Genomic DNA, 21,947 nt, shown 5'->3' on the forward strand with positions numbered 1-21,947 from the left:
CGTATTCTGGAGGTCGTGAGTTCAAATCCCACCCGACGGGCATTTTTTCTCCACTTTCTTTTTTTCTTTCAAAAATATATCAGATCTACAGTATTTTCCCCTTTCGTTTCCTTCGCTTTTCTTGCCTATCCTGTTGCCTGTCTTAATTCAACCAGCCCCTCATTTCCCATTCTAATTCGCTATATGCATAGCGAGGGTCTCTGTTCTGGCAGTCTTGGTGCCTTAGGTAGCTTAAGAGGGTTGAACGCTGGTCGACCGCTCTCGACATGTCGTAGGCGCTCGAGCCACGGCCCGGGGGTTGAAACGAAGGTCCCCTTCTGCCCGCGTAGTCAGAGCGGCGCTGGCTAGCACCCTCAAGCATCAGATACGGTTCTAGTAAATATAAATACCGCAGAAAGTCAAGGAGAACACAGACGCCCAGATAGCCAAATTGGTAAGGCATTCCAGATCAAATCGAAAGGCGTGGGTTCGGTCCCCACTCTGGGCGAGTGTTTTTATTTCTTCCTTTCTTTCCTTGTTACGTAACCTTAAAAAATGCTAACTTCACTAAACATAGAAAAAAAGAGCCTAACAACACCCCTATGCCTAATTTGGCGTTGTAGACAGCCGACCTACCTTTCTGTATTTCCTCAACAAGTCCCTCATTTTCTAACTCTCTCTCTCTCTCTCTCTCTATATATATATATATATATATATATATATATATATATATATATATATATATATATATATATATATATATAGCCGAATTGGTAAGGCATTCGAGACCTACTCGAAAGGCGTGGGTTCGGTCCCCACTCTGGGCGCGTGTTTTTCTTGCTTTCTTTCTTCCTTATATTAAAAAAAATCTTAACTTCATTAACCGTAGTAAACAATAGAGCCTAACCACACCCCCATGCCTCCTTTGGCGTTGTAGACTGCCGACCTATGTTTCTGTATTTCCTCAACGAGCCCCTCATTTCCTTACCATATATATATATATATATATATATATATATATATATATATATATATATATATATATATATATATATATATATATATATATATATATATATATATATATATATATATATATATATATATATATGTAGGAGGGGCGCCGGCGAGCGGAACCATCCCGCTAACACGTGGCCGACGTGTCGCATCTCCTCCACCGATGATGATGATTAGTGGCTCTCGCTTTGTATCAGGGCGTCGGGTCGGTAGTCAGCAACCGACTTGCCTGTTTTATTACGCTTACTTGCCCTACTCCTAGCTAACCTAGTAGATTTGCTTCCGCCCATCTCACCCTCATTCCTGTTTTAAACTCTCAGACCCCCAGTGCTGCCACACCCAGGAACCTGCCTGCGTGACCTGTGCGCCCTATACGCGCGCCGCGCGCGTTTCGCGGGTCTCTGGGCGCTCTTGCTCTTGGAGGGGAGACTGAAAAAGACGGAGACCGCGGGCGCTGCCCGTCCCCCTCTCTGCCATCGTTGTGTCGTTCGGTAGGGGTCTGCTTTTTACCCTTATCGGACGCGCAAGGTAGGCTATTCCTAGCTCGTGAGCGGCCAACGTGCAACCTCGGCTATAGCCGCCCGTTCGGGCGGGGCCTTGTGGCGCGCGTCGGTTCAGTGTAGTTCTTAGCCCAAGAACACCAAGACAGGGATCTTGGAGTTCATTATGCGCCATACCTTTCTGCCAATAAACCTCATGGTTCGTCCTGGCCCTCTGGTGCATGTAGTAGCCTTTGTCGGTGAGTAGAATCCGTCGTGGCGTACCCATACCTCGGCAAAGTTGGCGCGGCTCACTCAAACTCACTCACAATTTTGTTTTTCGAATCACCACTCACTCAAACTCAGACTCAATGCTGAGCAGCACATCTGCGCTCACTCAAACTCAAACTCACATTGAGCGCAAAACTCAGAACTCACTCGGACTCAAAACTCAAAATGTACTCAGAACTCACAATGTACTCAAACTCAAAATGTAATCAAAACTCAAAATGTACTCAAACTCAAAATGTACTCAAACTCAATATGGACTCAAAACTCAAAATGGACTCAAACTCAAACTGTACTCAGAACTCAAAATGGACTCAAACTCAAAATGTACTCACAACTCAAAATGGACTCAAACTCAAAATGCACTCAAAACTCAAAATGGACTCAAACTAAAATTGTACTCAGAACTCAAAATGGACTCAAACTCAAAATGGACTCAGAACTCAAAATGGACTCAAACTCAAAATGGCATCAAAACTCAAAATGTACTCAGAACTCCAAAATGGGCTGAGAACTCAAATGAATTCAGAACTCAAATGGCCTCACAACTCTCTCATGCTAGGAATTTACTCGGAGTAAGATGGACTCTGATTTCATTAGCAGTCAGTGTTTTCAAATTCACGCGTGGTAAAAATATTACGGGTGCAAATTCGTGAGCTCAAACTCTTGCATTCGTCACGACATGACACCGTAGCTCCTGTGAGGTGGGAAACAATTTTCGTTGCAGATTTAATACAGCTATACCTGCTGCTCATGAAGAGTAGCGCTGGTTGGAAGCAATTGTACGTATATATTGGATATCAAACTCTTGATGTAAGATCCGTGTTGGTGTACATGACAGAGGCGGTCCAGGCTCGATGTTGTGCTTGGTGCCCAGGTCGAAACAAGCAAGATTGGGCGAGGGGACGTGCGCTCACTGCTCCGTTCATTTATGTCGAAGCTGTTTAGGGTTACGGTTCCGTGCATTCTTGCTCTGCATCCTGAAAAAACGCCTTGTGTCAAAGCGAACTGTCCCCGCGAATCTCTGAAGCGCGAGGCGTTCGTGGATATACCTTTGCTGTTTTATTGCGTAGCATTCTTTGCCGAGTACACCCCTCCCCCTTCCCGCCATAATCTTGTAACGCCCTGCATATACACAAAAATGCAGATATCACGGAAGTTCAACCTGTAATCATTATAAAAGCGTAAATGTAGAGAATTGATAAAAATAAATGTTAGAAAATCTAAAAAAGAAATAGGAAAAATATCGAAAATGGCGAACCGTGTAACACGGGAATCATAGATCGTCTCAGATTGGGTAAAAATACAGAGAGGTGTGGTGCTAAAGAATGTGGGGTATCAAATTGAGGCTCTCCAGGAGGGAAATCACGTGGGACAAACAAAAAAGTGCCTCGTTGTTTGCTGAGGCACTTGTATTAGTTTTTATTAGCATTTGCTAGGTGGGATGAGCTCTCGTAGCTCGGAAAACCACCACGCTGTTGTTGTAAGCAATAACCGCCACCATACCAAGCTGTTAACTTCCAGCATGCACGTGTGTGTGAGTGTGTGTGTGTTTGTGTGTGTTTGAGAGTGTGTGAGAGAGTGTGTGTGAGAGAGAGAGAGTGAGCGAGAGAGAGTGAGTTAGAGAGAGTGAGTTAGAGAGAGTGAGAGTGAGAGTAAGAGAGTGGGAGAGTGTGAGAGAGTGTGTGAGAGTGAGAGAGAGTGTGAGAGTGAGATAGAGAGTGAGAGAGTGAGAGTGTGAGAGTGAGATTGTGAGAGTGAGAGAGTGTGAGTGAGAGAAAGAGAGAGAGTGAGAGAGTGTGAGTGAGAGAAAGAGAGAGAGAGTGTGAGAGAGAGAGTGAGAGAGTGTGAGTGAGAGAAAGAGTGAGAGAGAGAGTGTGAGAGAGTGAGTAAAATAGTGAGTGAGAGACTGAGAGTGAGAGTGAGAGTGTGAGTGTGAGGGAGAGTGAGAGTGAGAGTGTGACTGAGAGTGTGAGTGTGACTGGGATTCTGAGTGTGAGTGAGTGAGAGTAAGAGTGAGAGTGTGGGTGAGAATGAGAGTGAGAGTGTGAGTGTGACTGTGAGTGTAAGTTTAGTGAGAGTGTGAGGGAGAGTGAGAGTAAGAGTGTGAGTGTGATTGAGAGTGGGAGTGAGAGTGAGAGTGTGAGTGTGAGTGAGAGCGTGAGTGTGAGTGTGAGTGTGAGTGAGAGTGTGAGTGTGAGTGTGAGTGAGAGTGAGAGTGTGAGTGAGAGTGTGAGTGAGAGTGAGTGTGACTGAGAGTGTGAGTGAGAGTGAGTGTGAGAGTGTGAGAGTGGAGTGCGAGAGTGTGAGTGTAAGTAAGATATAGAGTGTGAGTTAGAGTAAGAGTGTGAGTGAGAGTGAGAGTGTGAGTGAGAGTGTATGTTGAGTGTGAGAGTGTGAGAGTGGAGTGCGAGAGTGTGAGTGTAAGTGAGATATAGAGTGTGAGTGAGAGTAAGAGTGTCAGTGGGAGTGAGAGTGTGAGTGAGAGTGTATGTTGAGTGTGAGTTTGAGTTGAGTGTGAGTTGAGTGAGAGTGTGAGTTGAGTGAGAGTGTGAGTGTGAGTTGAGTGTGAGTTGAATGAGAGTGTGGGTGTGACTGAGAGTGTGAGTGAGAGTGAGAGTGTGAGTGAGAGTGTGAGAGTGAGAGTGTGAGCGTGAGTTAGAGTGTGAGTGTAAGTGAGAGTGTGTGAGAGTGTGAGTTGAGTGAGAGTGTGAGTTAAGTGTGAGTGTGAGTGAGAGTGTGAGTGAGAGTGTGAGTTGAGTGAGAGTGTGAGTGAGAGTGAGAGTGTGAGTGTGTACCTTTTGCTATATACCTTTTGCTATATCCTCATAATTATAACCAGAAAGCATTTTTATATTTGTCCCACGTGATCCCCCTCGACGAGACCTTTAATTTGATACCCCACACACCCTAGCAGGCTGATATGGAATTCATACCAGTCAAACTAACCATGACTGTCATGACTGTAACCAGGACGCATTATTTAAGTGTCCGACGTGATTCCCCTAACTGGAACCTTCAATTTGATGCCCCACATGCTTCAGCGGCCGCACCTTGAATTTAACCCAATGTATGACTCATAATGACTATCTCACGATTCGAACTACGAAGCCTTTTTTTATTTGTACCACGTGATTCCCCTCGTCAAGACCGTAAATTTGACACCCTACACGCCCTAGCGGGGTCACTTTGAATTTTACCCTGATATAAGACTCGCCATGACAATCTCATAGTTGTAACCAGGAAGCATTTTTGTATTTTTCCCACGTGATTCCGCTCATCCAGACCATTAATTTGATACCCATCACATCCTAGCGGAATCAATTTGAATATTGAACCAATCAATGACTAACCATGACTATCTCATGATATAGCCCTACCACATTTTCGTCCCACGTGATTTCCCTTATCGAAACCTTCAATTTGATGCCCCGGACACCCAGTGGCATCATTGTGAATTTTAAGCTAATTTATGACTCATTTTGACTGTCATGATAATAATCAGGAAGCACGTGATTATCCTCATCGAGACCTTTAATTTGATATGTCACACGCCCTAGCGTTATGAACTTGAACTTTAACCGAATCTATGACTTACCATGACTACGTCATAATATATCCATAACGTATTTTCGTCCCGAATGATTCCCCACATCGAGACCTTGAATTTGATTCCCCACATGCCCTCGCAGCATCATTTTGAATTTTAACCCAATCTATGACTCATTATGACTGCCTGATGACTGCAATCAGGAAGCATTTTTTTATTTACCCTGCGTGATTCCGTTAATCCGGACCTTTCATTTGCTACCTTACACGCCTTAGCCTCGTCAGTTTCACTTTTCACCCAATCTAATGTGGCTGCCCAGTCAATTCAGCTAATTCATTTGAAACTGCAGAAAAGACAGCCCCTGCCCCCATTTCCCCCTGGCTCTCACCTCTTCCTTTGTGACCCCTAGTATATCAAGCCATTAACAGTAGCAGGCGAACAACCAGCCCGCCAGCGCCGCCGTGCGCTTTCCCACCACCCTTTCCCACGCTCTTAGTGGATCCGTCAGGAGGAAAAGTTAAGACAACCCTTTTTTATGACTTCACCAGTCAATTATCACTCACGCGCCCAGCCGCGAAAATTAGGTATACAGCAAGTGCTTATGGCCATGAAAATTCAACAAGAAACTAAAAAAAATCAAACACCCCCTCCCTCCCAACCGATCATGCAGATCGCGATTGGTGCCGTACCCGCAGGTAACCTGAATTACGAGCGCACAGTGACGCATGAAACTTAACAGCCAACGATAGCTGCCTGCTGGGCTACTGATATGTACTAAAACTCAAAATGGACTCAAAACTCATATGTACTCAGAACTCAAAATGTACTCAAAACTCAATATGTACTCAAACTCAAAATGTACTCAGAACTCAAAATGGACTCAAACTCAAAATGTACTCAGAACTCAAAATGGACTCAAACTCACACTGTACTCAGAACTCAAAATGGACTCAGAACTCAAAATGTACTCAAACTCAAAATGTACGCAGAACTCAAAATGGACTCAAACTCAAAGTGTACTCAGAACTCAAAATGGACTCAAACTCAAAATGTACTCAGAACTCAAAATGGACTCAAACTCAAAATGTACTGAGAACTCAAAATGGACTCAAACTCAAAATGTACTCAGAACTCAAAATGGACTCAGAATTCACTAGGTCTCAGGCGTACTCAAACTCAATCGGACTCAAACTCAGTCGGGATCACTCGGCTCAAACTCACTCAATCTCAAACTCACCATGCCACACTAGCCTCGCGCTCACTCAAACTCACACGTGAGTTTGAGTCCAAATGAGTCTGAGTGAGTGGGCTCATGAGTGAGTTCGCCGACCTCTGGGCGTATTCCTCGCGGACTCCACGGACCTCTCGGGGGCATATTGCTTGGGGAATTTCGCGGGCGTGCTGAAACCCTCTGTATCCCACATCGACCTTCCTAGTGCACAAGGCCACAATATACCAAGGCACAATATACATATTGTGAAGGCGTGAAGAATTGCACGGCAAAAGCTGACAGCCAGGTCAGCGGCCAATCCACTACCAAGTCAAGAAGGACGGCCGCCGACGGGAATCGAAGAAAGAAGCGCGAGGCTCGTTCCGTGAGAGAAAACATGGCATCTTGAGACTCGTCTTGAGACTCATTACAAGTGGCGCAGCCGACACCCCTTCAAGCACCGAGGTGACCCAGCCTCCGAACCTGCTCTCCTTCGCGGTGGTCCAGCCGCTGGGACGGCCCTCAGCAGCGGCCAGGGACTGCCACGCCTTCCAGCCCTGCTGCCCGAGTTGATTGGTGGGGCCACGGTCTCAGCACGAGCGCCGAACGGAGGTAATGCTCAGCACCCGGGCGAGCCAGCCTTGGGCGCAGCTTTCGAAGCGGACGACGTCTTCTGGACTCGCCACGAATTGCACCGTTCGCGCCGTGATTTATATCGTCTTTAGAATTTCCGCCGAGAGCGATCGAACCTCCTAATGACGACCGCTGGTGCGAATGCCGGCCACCCTTCTTGGGTTGTTCAGGTCCCCAGAGAGATTTGTCAGCAGCTTCGCAATGTCATTCTCAGACCATTTTCATCGCCCGTCCACATGGTCATCCCGATCTTCCGAGGTTTCCAGGACGATGCTCTTTGTTGAGTGAAGCTCATCGACGCCCTTGCCACCCACCACGCGTGGCCAGACCACACCAAGTTGTTAGTTGCTCAAGAACGCCTGTGCGATGCTGCTCGAGCATGGCACCTTTATGATGGTCCCTCCCATTCGCCCTGGGTATGCTGGAGTCGGGCGTTCATCGCTGCATTCGGTAACTGGACTGCCAGCTATGACGCTCGCTTCATGAAAATGCGTGCCCGTCACCAAGGCCCTAGCGAAAACGTCATGACACACATACGACAAGCTGCAGCTGCTCGCAGACTGACTTCTCCGGCGTGTCTTCTTTTGTGAGGCAGTATGTCATTTAGGGCCTGGCCGACCCCGCGCATGCTGCAGTAGTGACCATGCAGCCGCAGGAAGAGAGCCCTCAAGCGTTCATCCGCCTGGCAGCAGGATTGCAGCAGAGCACCGCCCGGTGGCCGCCGCAGCCTCACCTTCAAGCCTCGGCGCAGACCCTGGCGGAAAGCCGTGACTGTGGTCCCGCAATGACTAAAGTTAACTAAGGAATGAGAAGATGACCGGCGAGACTTCGACTCTTACACGGAACCGCCTCGTAGCCGAGCCGTTAGGGTATTTTTGTTTCCTGCGCTTGGGGGTGGCCTCTGTTCTGGCAGCCTTGGTGCCAAAGGGAGCTTAAGAGGGTTCAACGCTGGTCGACCACTCTCGACGTGTCGTAGACACTCGAGTCACGGCCCGGGGGTTAAAAAGAAGGTCCCCTTCACCCCGAGTAGTCTGAGTGGCTCTGACTACCACCCCCAAGCGCAGGAAACAAAAATACCCTACCATAAATACCTGAGAAAGTGCTGGGGAAACAGCCTTGCCGGTAGCGTAGTGGTTATCGCACCAGACCGGTATTCTGGAGGTCGTGGGTTCGGATCCCACCCGGCGGGAATTTTTTCACCACTTTCTTTTCGACTAAAAAAATTCTTTATCTCTTTCAATGACCCAGCACAACCTCCCCTTTGCTTTCCGAGGTTTTCTTGACTGCCAACCCTTATTTTCTGTCTTATTTCACGGAGCCCCTCATTTCCCATTTTCTGAGTCGCTATATATATATATATATATATATATATATATATATATATATATATATATATATATATATATATATATATATATATATATATATGGGGAACGAGAGGGCTTTGAAGATGGTCACCAAATAGAAATAATACTTCGGAGAAGGTAGCGGCCTCAGACCTCTGCCAACGTTTCGACAAGGAGACTTGTCTTTTTCAAGTCTTGAAAAAGACAAGTCTCCTTGTCGAAACGTTGGCAGAGCTCTGAGGCCGCTACCTTCTCCAAAGTATTATTTTTATATATATATATATATATATATATATAGGTATGCTGTAAATTTTTCATAAACTCCAATGGTGTTAGTCTGCGAAATTGTTCTTGTCCACTTTAATTATCGAGTTGTCACCATTTTTATCCCATACATTTAGCTCGTGTACTTTTATTGCGTTTGGATGGCCATCAGGACACATATGTGCTGATAGAGTCACATCCTAACGGGCAGCAACTATTTGTTTTCAAATTCAGCTAATGTATCATGATTCGATAATCGGTAAGAATGAGTTGATACAGATTTTAGTAAGATCGTTGCTAAGGGTCGTTTTTCGAATAATCTGTAGTGCATTGCTTTTCAATTCATAAGGAGACAGAAGTTTTGGGAATTCTGAAACGCGCATTTATGGTGCAGATTTATCGAAAGTACATTAGCCCACCAGAAACATATTTTCACGGCAGTCTAGGTTGATGAAGAGTCGTTGTAATTCATGAAGAATATTAATACGGTATTTCTCGTCGTTTGTTAACAGCAGATATATCATTGCAGATATATTATATTGGTGTAAATAATGTTACGGCTTTATTGAAGGCATCTTAATCATTCTCGTCCTCTATCCACGCTATTTCTTTCCCTTTCGCATCCCACACACAGAATAGCTGTCCAGATATACTACCACAAGGCCGACCTTTCTGTGTTTTTTCCATTTCAATAAAATTCCTCTCTGACTCTCTCTCAAACCTTCGTTGGAACGCTTGTTTTTTTTTCATTAAATGGCTACCCATCCTCTATATTGTGAGAGAAATGGTACTGGCAAAATAGGTCTAATTTGTATTGCTTGAATATGGCTATATCGACATTGTCCTTAGCTATATTGACGGTGTGAAAAAGGGTGCAGTTTTATACGGACACACCAAGGAAGTAAAAATTTTAATAAATGCTTTCAACATTTACTGACGTAAATGAAAATAATTGGTGTTTATTCGCAGCTTTTTTTCCCCGGAATTGAATCGCCCAAGGCATTGAATCGCCAAACTTCTGATTCAATTTTAGACGAGCCTGTGCAGTTCCTCGTCATTTACAATGCCACTATGCTCACACCTTGCTGTACTGTGACGAACACCGTACCGCTGGGGCTAAGACTAATTTGTACGACTTTCTTTCATCAACATTATTGCCACCTAGAGAACCTTTGCGTATGTTCAGCCATATTTCGTATATATAGATACTATCGGGCTTTAAAGCACAAGTGTCTTGCTTAGCCAACTCGTCCCGCATTTGTGTGGTGGACAGTCTAACCAAAACTGCTGATGCTAGCCCATCGCGCAGCTCGCGAAGATCGTTTCATGTGGGGACCCTACAATGGCCACATTTCTGCGGCGCTTCGTTTGTTCCTTTTCTTTTTGCTGCTTGGTACTGAAAAGAACACGGCGCAACTTGCACTACAGGTGCAAGGCTGGAGAAACAGCACAGCTGGCGGCCCCTCTCCGTTCGGCGGAGTACCGTCTGTTGCATCTGACATGGATTTCCGAACTTTCTCTTGAACGCTCTCTATGACTGACAGGCCTGGATCGTTTCATCCGCAGCCTTTCACATCTCCCCAAAGTTGACCATGTTAGCATGGCTACTGTAGCGCGAACTCTGCGTCGGTTCTCCCTACTTCAGATGCCAGCTCACGTGAATTGGCCAGTAGAACAGCACGCGAAAGATCACACCACGATAGCTGGGCAGTGTTATAGGTGGTCAAGCCGGCCAACGCCGGACGCTCCTCGCGGGGCTCATGCTCACGTGCGCTCTGTATTTATTCTATTCTGTTGCGGGCTCCTCACGTGGCGTAAGTTCACGCGCAAGCCCGGCCAACACCATTCGCTCCTCACCTGGCACGCTCACGTGAGCTAGGCTTTTTTTTCTGTTAACGCTATATGGCAAAACTAAAACCTTATACAGCTTCGCTGCTAAAACCTTACGCTATGACGTTGCTTCATTAGAGGGAGAGTTGAAGCACCAGGAAAACATTTTCTCACCTCTCGACTAACTCCATCAATTCTGGAGTACTCTTGGTTCGCGGAAAATCAGTTTTGGTCCACCGCGACGCCTTGTCAGCAATGTATAAGGGGTGAAACTGGTCCATTTTGGAGTGCTCCACACCAAATCGCATTCCTCCTTTTCGCCGAACTCCAGCGCTGAGTTCTCCAACGATGTCGCGATGGGGCCCCATGTCCATGGAGTTCCAGTTCCACGAGTAATTTGACGGCCACATTGTGAAACCATCGATGTGCTTTGCCGTCAGAACGACGTATCGGGCTCCTGACCTGCAAGTTGTGAAGCATTATAGTTAGGAGTAACTCTATAGTGCACAATGCAACAGAAAGTTTAAGCCTCTTCCAGCGGTTTAAGTAGGCAGAATGGAGGCGACATGTTAGTGCCAAGTGCTTAGTGCATTGTTAGTGCCAAGTTGCCATCGTCTCTGTCACCTCGTTTTGCACCATCTCACGACTTCCTATTTTTTGTCCCGATTGGCCCTTGCAGCTCGGCGCCTGTCACTGCTTACGCACTGACCCACTGTAACTCGTGGTTCTAAACAAAATAAGTAAGGAAATCATATGACAGTGCTGCTACTGTTCTCATAAGTCTTGTCCAGAAATGGTTGAAGAATGTCTCTTTCTCAGTGATTTTGATATGTTGTCTTTCAAAGCATGATCCAAAGCAAAGAAATGCTGTGAGCTCCTCATTGCGGGCAAAAATAGTCCTTCATTCACATAGACCCTGCTCTGAGCCCGACATGGCAAGCTCTGTCAAGTTCGCCATCGGAGTCTAAAATTTAATTTCATCTTTCTTTGAGGACTGCAAATTATTGACTCTTGTTTATTATTATTAAGTTCTTGTTTTTTAAGGACTCAAACTACCACAAATGATGAGTATTCCCAAGGTTCACCAATACGCCATAAGCGCTTGCTGTTGGGTGCCTCTTGACGTATCTCCAGCTGGGTATGCGTTTGTCATCGCCATTATCATCGGGTAGGTTCACTTTTCGTTAAATTTACCCCCGTTTAGTGTAGCCACGGTTTCTGTCTCGCTTTTGTCGTCCTTCTCTTGCACTCCTGAAAGCCCGCAGTGGTACTGGTTGATAACGATTGGATGCAGAAGAATAAGGGGTGACAGGACGTCTGCTACTGCAGTCATCGTTGCGCTGTTCGCGCGTTATGAACCAGTACCAAACAGTGCAACAGGCAGTCTTTCTGTCGAAGTGCTAACTTGTGAAAACAGTGAAACTTGCTTTCGACGTTTTCCGACTGTTACTGCGATGGTATCGGAAGCCAGGATTTCATTTCACATGTTTATCATTTTTTATGCATTTCACCAACACAGCGAAGGGCAACAAGGGAAACCGGGTAGAAAAATGGGCTTACGTTATCCCGCCGTTTGTGAAATTTCTGACTAAATATTCAGTGTGCCCTGCTGGCAAATATAGTAACGAATATATAGTAAATATAGTGTTGTTGGTTGTTAAGATGTACCTAAGTAATCCAGCACCGCAGTCATATTGTGACGGGTAACGTTTTAATGTTGCCCCGATTGCAGAAAAAAAAGCGAGCAGCATTCAGCGTGTAACGCATCGCGCTACCAGTAAGTACGATTAAACGCGGGCGTTCATTGCGCACCTTACCGCCGCTTAACGTTCACCCCTCAATATTCTCTCCCCCTTAGCACCACTGTCGAAGTAAACAATGCGCCTAGGAAAAGACGTTTTTTAAACTGCGGACACGAGCGGAAGTGTTCCCCTGTACGGACATTATTTAGAGCAAAATATACAGGGTGTTAGGACGACAATTGGAACACTACTTTTTTTACCGGCGAACCCCCACTTGGTTCTCCCTGAAATCTTACACGATTGTCCAACTTTGTGTTCTATTTTGTTTGACTCCGGAAAAAACGACGGCACTTGTCTGTTTAGTCTGAAAATAAATAAAAATAATTTTCCCCTAAGGAAAAGGGGCGGCCGATTTGCCCCTGCGAGCGAGTGCAAGTTTATCTTGGAATGACGCTGCCTTTTGGGTTATAGAGAGCAAAACGGACGATGGGGACTCACCGTGGGAAGGAGCCAAATGAAGTAGCCGATGATCAGAAATTCTCTTTCGTCACTAGTTTCCGACGGTCACAAATAGTTGCATAACCGCTGATACCAATCATATTAAAATATTCCCAAGTTTTATTGTTGCCACTAAGTGTTGCATTTGTTTCCTCACCTGCTTTCAGATTTTTTCATCGTCTGCTACCCAATTTTGCTCCTTCCCCGTGGTAGGAGCCATATGAGGTAGCATACGTTCAGAAAACGTGCTTTCACAATTTCGATCGTCTGCTACCTCATTTGGCCCCTTCCGACCATGGCAGGAGGCATATTAGGTACCAGACGATCAGAAAAACTGCTTACATATTTTATTTCCATTTGTTACCTCATTTGGCTGCTTCCTGCCGTGAAAGCAGAACGAATCCCCATCGTCTGCTTCACTCTGCGTGCCCCAGGTGGCACCGTCGTTCCACAATCAGTACAGTTCCTGTATATCGCGTAGCGCAAGAGTTGAGTGTCTGATTACCACATGCCGCGGAATCCACCGCACGACAGCGAAGCCCACTTTCAGTGTGCTGCGCAGAATACATCATCATTATCATCATCATCACCACCACCAGCCTATCTACGCCCACTGCAGGGAAAGGCGTCTCCTATTAATCTCCAATTACCCCGGTCCTGCGCTAACTGCGGCCAATTTATCACCAAAAATGTCATCTCATCTGCCCATCTAACTTCTGCCGCCCCCTGCCACGCTTGCCTTCTCTAGGGATACAACGGTTATCTTGCATTCGCGTTACATGCCCTGCCCCCGTCCATTTCGTCTTGCCCTGCCAACCAACCAACGCTTATCTTGCATTCGCGTTACATGCCCTGCCCACGTCCAGAAGACACCGTCAGTCACTTCGTTTCCATTGACCGGTGGCGGTTGCTGTACGGCAGCCGCGGCGGCAACGGCGGCCACTCAGCTGATAAGCAGCACACTATCATCGCAGTCGAGCCTTCCCGCAGCTGTTGGCACACGCGTGCGCCGACTCCTCCCCGCCGCTGCCACTGACTTGGCGGCGGCTCCGATTCTGATGATTGATTATTGCTATTATTTCCCCTTTGTAGCGGGGTAATGACATGTCATCTTACCAGAAAGGACTGCTATACCTATGTTTTATACTCTTGGTTTTACACTAGCGTTGCTTAGGGCTGGCGCAAAAAGCTTGTTAGGCACAAAATACATTCAAGTTTTTGTTACAGGTGGTAACTGTCTCAGGCAATATTCTACTCTCTGCTTTTCGTCCAACAACCGTCTAATCTTCTTTTTGTCGCCTCGACAGCCTTGAAGTTAACTTCCCCTGTGTTACCGTTAAATTCTAGGGCTTCTGGAAGCCTAATATTTTCCGCATGTAGACTTGGATGCATACCCTCACATTATAACACTATGTGCTGCGTAGTTTCTGTTTCTTTTACGCAGACGACGCACACCCCATCATTTTATGAATACTTTGCCACAAAGCTCTTAGTTCGCAAGCAACCTGCTTTAGCCTCAAAAAGCAAAGCACTGCCCCGGGAATTACCGTAGAAATTTTCCTTTCTGATGTTCAATTTCTCAGCCCTGTAAATATCTAATGACGTTTTAGATTCCATTTTTTCTGTGCATTTATTCGTTTCACAATGCCTTGCCTCTGTTTTGGTTACCTTGGCTTTTTTGGATTTTTCACTGTTCTCTCCGGAATTCATCGTTAGACTTCTACTCTTCCTTAACCACTGCGTGTCCACGCTTTTCAAGTATAGGTACCTGAAAACCTTAGCTGCCCACCTTCGTTGGTCCATTGCTCTCTACCTCATCTCAAAACATTTTTTACTTTCTGCTTCTCGAACTCGAAACGATGCCCAGCCCATATCTCCCTGCACTGCGTCGTTGGATGTTTTCGCATGCGCGCCTAAGGCCAAACGGCCTAACGTTCTCTTATTCACTTCAAGGCCTGATAGAACGTCTGATTTTAAGCAGAGTACAGAATTCGCAAATGTGAGACCCGGAACCATTACTCCTTTCCACATTCCTCTCCCTACTTCATATTTCTTATACCCCCACAGAGCTCTAACCTTCACTATAGCTGCGTTTCGCTTTTCCTTAACCTTAAGTTGCTCCTCGTGAGTTTTTAAGCAGTTGCCCGCATAGTTTATACACACTCCCAAACATTTATATTCCTTCAATCTGGATAATTCCCCCTGCTGGATAGACACTGCGTCAGTGGTAGCGACATTGAAAACCATTATCAATTTTTCTGCACTAAAATTTAACCAGAGGTCGGTGGCTTCCTGACCGCTATTATTTATTAGCCGTTGCATATCGGTCTGGTTATCAGCTAAAAGAATAATGTCGTCTGCGTATAACATTGCCGGAATACGCTGTTGTACCACTTCGCCTTGCAGCATATGGGTTAGGCTAAATCTTACTTGACTTTCTTCCAATTTCTTTTCTAACCATGCCATGTAAAGCATGAACAGTATTGGGCTCAAAGGGCATCCCTGTTTCAGTCTCCGATGGGTGTTCACCTGCTGGGCGCATTTCTGTCCTTCCCATGTAAGGTGCACTCTATTGTCTTTATAGATTGCTATAAGGAACTGTATTAACTCGTCATCTAATCCCTAGAGTTTAAGCATTCGCCACAGCAGTTCTCTGTTGACGTTGTCATATGCCCCCTTAATGTCCAAAAGCGTAATCCATAATGGTATATCCTGCGCTTTCGCAACTTCATGCATTGCGTTATCACGAAAAAATTATCCTTCAATCGTCTGCCTCGCTTAAATTAATTCTGGAGTTCAAGTATTTCATTTTCTTCCATCCATGCTTGAATTTCTGATTTTATCGCCTGCATGACGAATCTATACACTACTGACGTTACTGTGAATGGTCTGTATGAATCAATACTGGCTTTGTTGCCTCTGCCTATATACATTAAATTCATCCTACTTTCTAGCGAGTCCTCTGGTATCCATTTCGTTTTTATCACCTTATCTATTGCCCTCATAAACGATTCCTTACTTTTAGGTGCAAGCAGGTTTATCAGTTGCATTGCTATTCCGTCCGGCCCCGCTGCTGTCTGGGGGAAACCTTTTGCTCTGGTTTTTTCCAATCAAGGTTGCTCAAACTTATTTTTCTTTCCGCAGTCTTCTGTGGCGCTGATCTTATCGGTGCAGGCTTCCCTACCACTATTGCCCTAAACTTCTCACTAATCACTCGATGAATATGCGCTAATGCGTTTTCTCCTTCTAAATCTAAATGTTTCCCCTCCTCATCAACCAAGAATTTTTAATGGATAGCGTTTTTTGAGCTTAGTAATTTCACATGGTTCTAAAACTTCTTGGATGCGCTTTTGTGCTTCTGCCGTATTTCTGCCATCCATCGTTTGCTTTCATGCTTTATCTTTGCTTGCACCATTTTCTGCACTTCTAGTTTTTTCCCCGTGTAGATATCCCATTTTTCCTTCACTACCTCCGGTACACGCCTGACGAGTGGCTTTCCCGCACGACTTTAGAACTCAAGATGGCGGGTAGAGGCGCAACTCTGTTCCCCCCTAAGGGAGCTATACACCGGAACTCTGACAATCAGTATGGTCCCTAGAAAGATGCAATCAAGTTGCACTGGCCCGCACGTCTAAATCGGCTGCCGTTTTCCCACAGGCGAAAATCGTTTTTACTTTCAGAATAACCAGGTAAGCACCGTGGTTGTTCCCGGATACACACAAAATAGACTACAAAATGGGACCTTCGTGTGAAGTTTCATTGAGGATCGAGAAGGTGTTCGCTTTTGGAGAAAAAAAAAATACTGCACCGATTCACGCCGTAACCTCCTGCACACGCGCATTTGTGTGAGACCACAGGTATATAATCTATGCTGACACTTTTTTTAGAATTAAAAGCCACTGGAATGATTAAAAGCGGTTAAGAATCAACGCATTATTAAAAAACTACATAGAAACAAATTGAGAGAATGCAAAAAGCAAAGCTAGGCTGTTTGTCTCCATAAGCCATAGGCACTGCGGCGCTGATTACGTGGACCATGCAACATAGAACATGAACGCGAAAAAAATGCGGACTCACTCATCCTGCCCGGCCGCTGCGCAGGTGGCTTCGAAAAAAACCGCGGCAGAATAACGTTTCTGACCTAATTTTATTGCGAAATTAGTTTTGACTATATTTCCCGGTTTCGAAAACCCTGGTATCTGGCATGCATCGTGGTCTTAATAATATAAACACATTCTCTTACGTCACAAATTCAGCCGCACTCGCACTTTTCTTGCTAACATGATTATAGCAGGCCAAAGAATACTTCGCATATATTAACAATCATGGTATATTAATCCATCCTTCATTTTTTAATGATTGCTTCTTCTAAATGACCAGCATTTAGCTAAGTTCGGTGGCGGGTACAACTGTTAGCAGACCCAGTTACAACTCTTTAAAAAAAGAAGAATTTGCGATAGTTTGTGTGATGTTGGGAGGCGACGACCTGCTGTTACCGCCGCGTTCGCCCTGTTTGCGATTAAGCGCGCACAAGAGCATCGCCGGAAAGTGTTTCTTTCGGGTACATTACCTTATGACGCGGCAATTGTAAGCGCGTCGGAAACGCTTATTTGTCTTCATATACGTGACAATGTCATTTTCTCAATGGAAGGACAGTGAGATGCAGGTGTAACTTAGAACATCGCGTGAGCCCCTAATATTTATTCCGCGGTGTCCCTGCAGAAGGGAAAACGTGGGGACAGGCGGTCCACTAGTCGTTGCCGCATGGCATGTACAACGCGCCGCAAATGAAACGCGAATGCGAAAATATGAATCGGAACATGCATAATTGATCGTTGAGGTCTAATAATGGCGCGCTATTGGCATATTCGGAAAGCCTCATTTCCAGCCTTTGTTTTTGTATCCAAGCCACGCGTCATTTTTACCTCTATGGAAAGAAATCACGCTACTCGCGTGTTCTAATTCACATTTTTGCGTTTGCGTTTCATTTGCCGCGTACTGCACATTAACCTTGCCCTAGGGGTAGACAATAGGAATCATCGGGCTGGCTGTGAAAAGTTATCCCCTGAGTAAGCTCAGGCTACGGTTACAATTGAATACTCGTAACCTTCTCTGATGGGTTTTACAATGCACAGCGCTTTTCTTTTTCTGAGTTTGGTATGCCTTCAGGTATGCCTTAAGCATCCTTGGCTTTGTTTGCGCCGAATCTCTCATGTTTATACGTATGGTAGGGCACTATAACTGTTTATAGATAGGGGTTCTTGATGATAACACCTCTGGTATACCGTTCATGCAGATGTATACGTTGATCATGGCTGAATTTTACTCAATTATTCATTATTTGTTCGTTGTTGTTTTTTTTCAATAAATTGAAAGGAAGTCTCCACTGTGAGCCAGGCAGAGGCAAAAAATGGTGCGTTTGAAATGTAACTATTCTGCTAAAAGGCGAGCTCTGCCGCTTTCTCAGGTAATTTCAAAGGCCAAAAGTAGTCAGCCTAGTCCTCGTGCTTTCTAGGGATATGCGGAACTCAATGCTGTCTTTCTAAACACTGAGCACTCCAACAGGCTCGCTGTTTGTTGTGCAAGGGCTGCTGAATCGACGACTCGAATTCAAGGACCGGTGTTATCCGCTCTGTACGCTCAAAGGGGAGCAAATTTCAAAAGTTTTTTTGGGATGTTTTATTGAAGGAAAACAAATCTCGGGTTCGGAAACGCCAATTTGTGGCAATAAATATAAAATAAATATAATAAAAATGTTCCCGACCTTTAAAACTAGCTGCACGCTTTCCGAATAAAACTTACAACAGCATGAACAAGTACGTTCCATATTTTGGAGATTTTCGAATAGTTTTAAAGCTATCAACAGTGCAGATCCCGGAAACTTGCTTTCGTTTGAGTCTTATTGGTGGACTTCATAGAACGAAAAGATATTCGGGAAGTGTATAAGGTCAAATTTAGACAATCCCGGCTCGAGGTGTGTATGTGTGTACGCATGTGATCTGTTCAGACAGCTCAACTGACTTAGATGCTGAAGACCGTGAAATGGCTTATAATTATCACTGAATTTCGTCATGACTTATAGCTATACCATACTGTAATTTCTTACCTGGCAAAAATGTCCGCCCACTGGTCGGGGTCGAAAAGTTCGGCGGTAAACTGCGTGGCAAAGTCCTGGTAGGAAAATCCCGGCTTGTAATGGTTCTTCATGAAGCCCACTACAGGCGGCTGTTTTCTCGACTTCCAGTTGTCCCAGAAGATGTCGCTAGCATCTGCGCCAAAACTAGGTACCGAGTAGAGGCCCCAGTGCACGATGATGCCAAATTTAGCTGCTCCAAACCACGCTGGCCGTGGTCTGCTGTCCAAAGAGGTCCAGTTTGGCTTGTAGCGAGCTCCGGAACACAGTGCGGAAAGAATGCTAAGAATTAGCAAAGAATATATCATTGCACGGCTCATCTTCTGCTTTCCCATGCGTGCTCTGGAAGAAAAGCAGTTTCAGGCGCTCACTTTGCCCTGATCTTCCTATCGATGGCGATGAAACGCTGCCCTCGAGAGAACCGTTTTCAATTTTCAAGAACCGTCCAACAGGATTTTGCTTCAAGCCGGGGCCTTAGGTATTCGTGTCCTTTTTGCACTGGGGCTAAACTTCACACTCAAATTCCATGTTTCATCATGGTGTTGGAGGCTGAAAATAAAGATAGGCGGCAATAAGCACAAATTTCACAATGTAACGTCACGCAAATATGGGTACGCGCGTGTTAGTAGTGATGGCCCAATAATGAACGGTAAGAAACAATTGTAGATTGAAATGCGGACGTAGAATGGGGGCACAATTCTTTGTATAAGTATGCTGCGCTTTTGATAGGCCACCTCAGGGGATATTTTCCACACGTGTGCAAAACGCAACTAGTATGTAATGTATCAATAAAAACAGACACCAAAGCAAGGCCGGTGAACGGTGTAAACAACTTGGTAATTATTCGATTGAAACAGCATGCTATTCATCTTCTCCGCAGCTATCGCTTTACGGGCTAGCGGTGTTCAAAGAAAAAAAGTCTGCAGAAAATCAGAGAATTATCTAGTAGTGCGTTGCATTCTTATGCCACTTGTCTTGAGTGTGAGATTCCACAGTAAAAGTTCTGGGTATTTCTAAATACTGCTCAACCAACTATCTCCATTTACGCTTTTTAATAATTCCATGTAGAAAATTCGCGAAATCGGCGTTATTGTGGAAAAGCAGGTCGTTATGCGGATTTCCAGTTTCCGTGATTGCTTACTATTTTCTTTATTTTTAAGTTTTTCAAAATTTTGTTCCCCCAATTTTCTCCATCCACACTGTTATGACGGCTACATTTGGAATTTTCGGTAAGTCTGCGTTGTTTTCGAAGTGCAAGGCTTTGTACGGTTAGCCATTTCCCGTATTCGCTTTACATTTTTTTCTTATATTTCAGTGTTTCAAAATTTCCTTGCACCAATTTTATGGTATACGCTAATATAAACATTACATGCGGAACTTCCACAAATTCTGCTATATTGTTGAAATGCAGGCGTTATACGGGTTACCATTTCCCGCATCTTGTTTTTTGTTTTGTTATTTATTATTTTTCAAAGTTTTGTTCAACCGATTATGTCCATTTAGGCTGGTACAACGATAGCTGGAAATTTTGCGAAATCTGCAATATTGTGGAAATACGTAGCTGTGCACGTTGATGGGGACATTTGAAACTTGAAAACTTACTCAAACATTTGTGTTGTCTTTTTTGCTGCTATTAAAGCTATAACTGTGACAACATGCGTTATCCGTACCTCTTGCTGTTCAAACTTCCTTGACAGATCTCTACATACAGAGTAAGCTGTTTGTATAGTTCCAGCTTTGAAATATTTGTTTCAATGCCTATTTAAAACTTTTTGGACACAACTCCTTGTTAGGGACTCTCAAGTAGTGTGTAGCAATTGTAGTTTGTTCGTCTTCATTGAGTTTTTTTTCTTTAGACCGGATATAGTTGACTTGAATAAACCAAAAAAGTGCAGTTGTGCATGTCTATATCTTCAGCACAAAACAGACACGACCGAGGGAAAATAAAACATGGGAGAAGCTCTGAATGTCAACTAAAATAAACGTATTGGATTTGCACAGAAATGTATACCCAGCATGCATGCAAACAACGAGAAACATAACCCAATAATGCCCGAGGCAGTCATTGGGTAAAATTTTGTTTTTTGTGCGTCTATTGGCTGCATATTTTTGTGTAACTTCAGAGCCTGTCCTGTGTTTTTTGTCCCTTTGTGCTGTATGTTTTGCAATGTGGAGCTGATAATTTACCAATATTACTACAGTTGTACATTTTGGTTTGTTTGCGCTGCTCATGACAAAATAGTTCACCCCATCGCTTATTTTTGCTCTGCTTTGTGTCACGTCTCCCCACACGGACAGCATCCTTTCTGTTTTATTTTTGTTGTATTTGGCATTCTTTACGACAGCCCGAGGCCGGGTCTTTTTCTGTGCCTCTTAGTCTCTCCTCTTTACAACAATTTTTTAACCTCCATTATTTTTTTGCTGAAACGAACCGAACGTATTAAAGGGAACTAACTTTTCTTTATGCATTTGTGTTTTTTCATATGTCTGCCCAAGGCCGCCTTGCCAGCATACTAAGCACTGTTGACATGAAGCACGCAACCAGTGGTAGTAGGTTGGAAGAGTTTTGCTTAGGTGTACTTCGTCTTCGGGCTAACTATTATGGAATATCCATCATGGCATTAGTGGTTTTTTGCAGTGAAAAAAGCTGCTGTGGTACAGAAACCATAAACGAAAATTTGTTCGAAGCCCTACAACACTACTTGTTGCTAGCCATAGGATACTGTGTGTTCAATATAGCTGACATCTGAGCCTAAATTCTATATCAATAACGATTGATTGATTGTGGGGTTTAACGCGCCGACGCAACGCAGGCGATGAGGCGCGCCGTAGTGGAGGGCTCCGGATTAATTTTGACCACCTGGGGATCTTTATCGTGCGCCGAAATCTCGTACACACGGGCGTTTTTGCTTTTCGCCTTCATCAGAAAAGTGGCCGCCGCGGCCGGGAATCGAACCCGCGACCTTGTGCTCCGCAGC

The 21,947-nt window shown here is 44.8% G+C and overlaps 1 protein-coding gene across 1 annotated transcript in view; it reads right to left on the reverse strand.

Moving 5' to 3' along the window:
• Positions 1-19,474, reverse strand: part of LOC144173389 (tissue alpha-L-fucosidase-like) — a 30,935-nt gene extending 11,461 nt beyond the window's left edge. Inside the window, exons 1-2 of the mRNA XM_077701840.1 lie at positions 18,943-19,474; positions 10,771-11,058 (exon numbers count right to left, since the gene is read on the reverse strand). Coding sequence (XP_077557966.1) covers positions 10,771-11,058; positions 18,943-19,304 — 650 coding nt within the window. The 5' untranslated portion in view covers positions 19,305-19,474. The remainder of the gene's footprint in view (positions 1-10,770; positions 11,059-18,942) is intronic.
• Positions 19,475-21,947: the final 2,473 nt, after the last annotated feature.

The sequence above is a fragment of the Haemaphysalis longicornis genome, unplaced genomic scaffold (genome assembly GCF_048455015.1).
Source record: "Haemaphysalis longicornis isolate Haplotype H1 unplaced genomic scaffold, Haemaphysalis longicornis Haplotype H1 scaffold_3, whole genome shotgun sequence".
NCBI lineage: Eukaryota > Metazoa > Arthropoda > Arachnida > Ixodida > Ixodidae > Haemaphysalis > Haemaphysalis longicornis.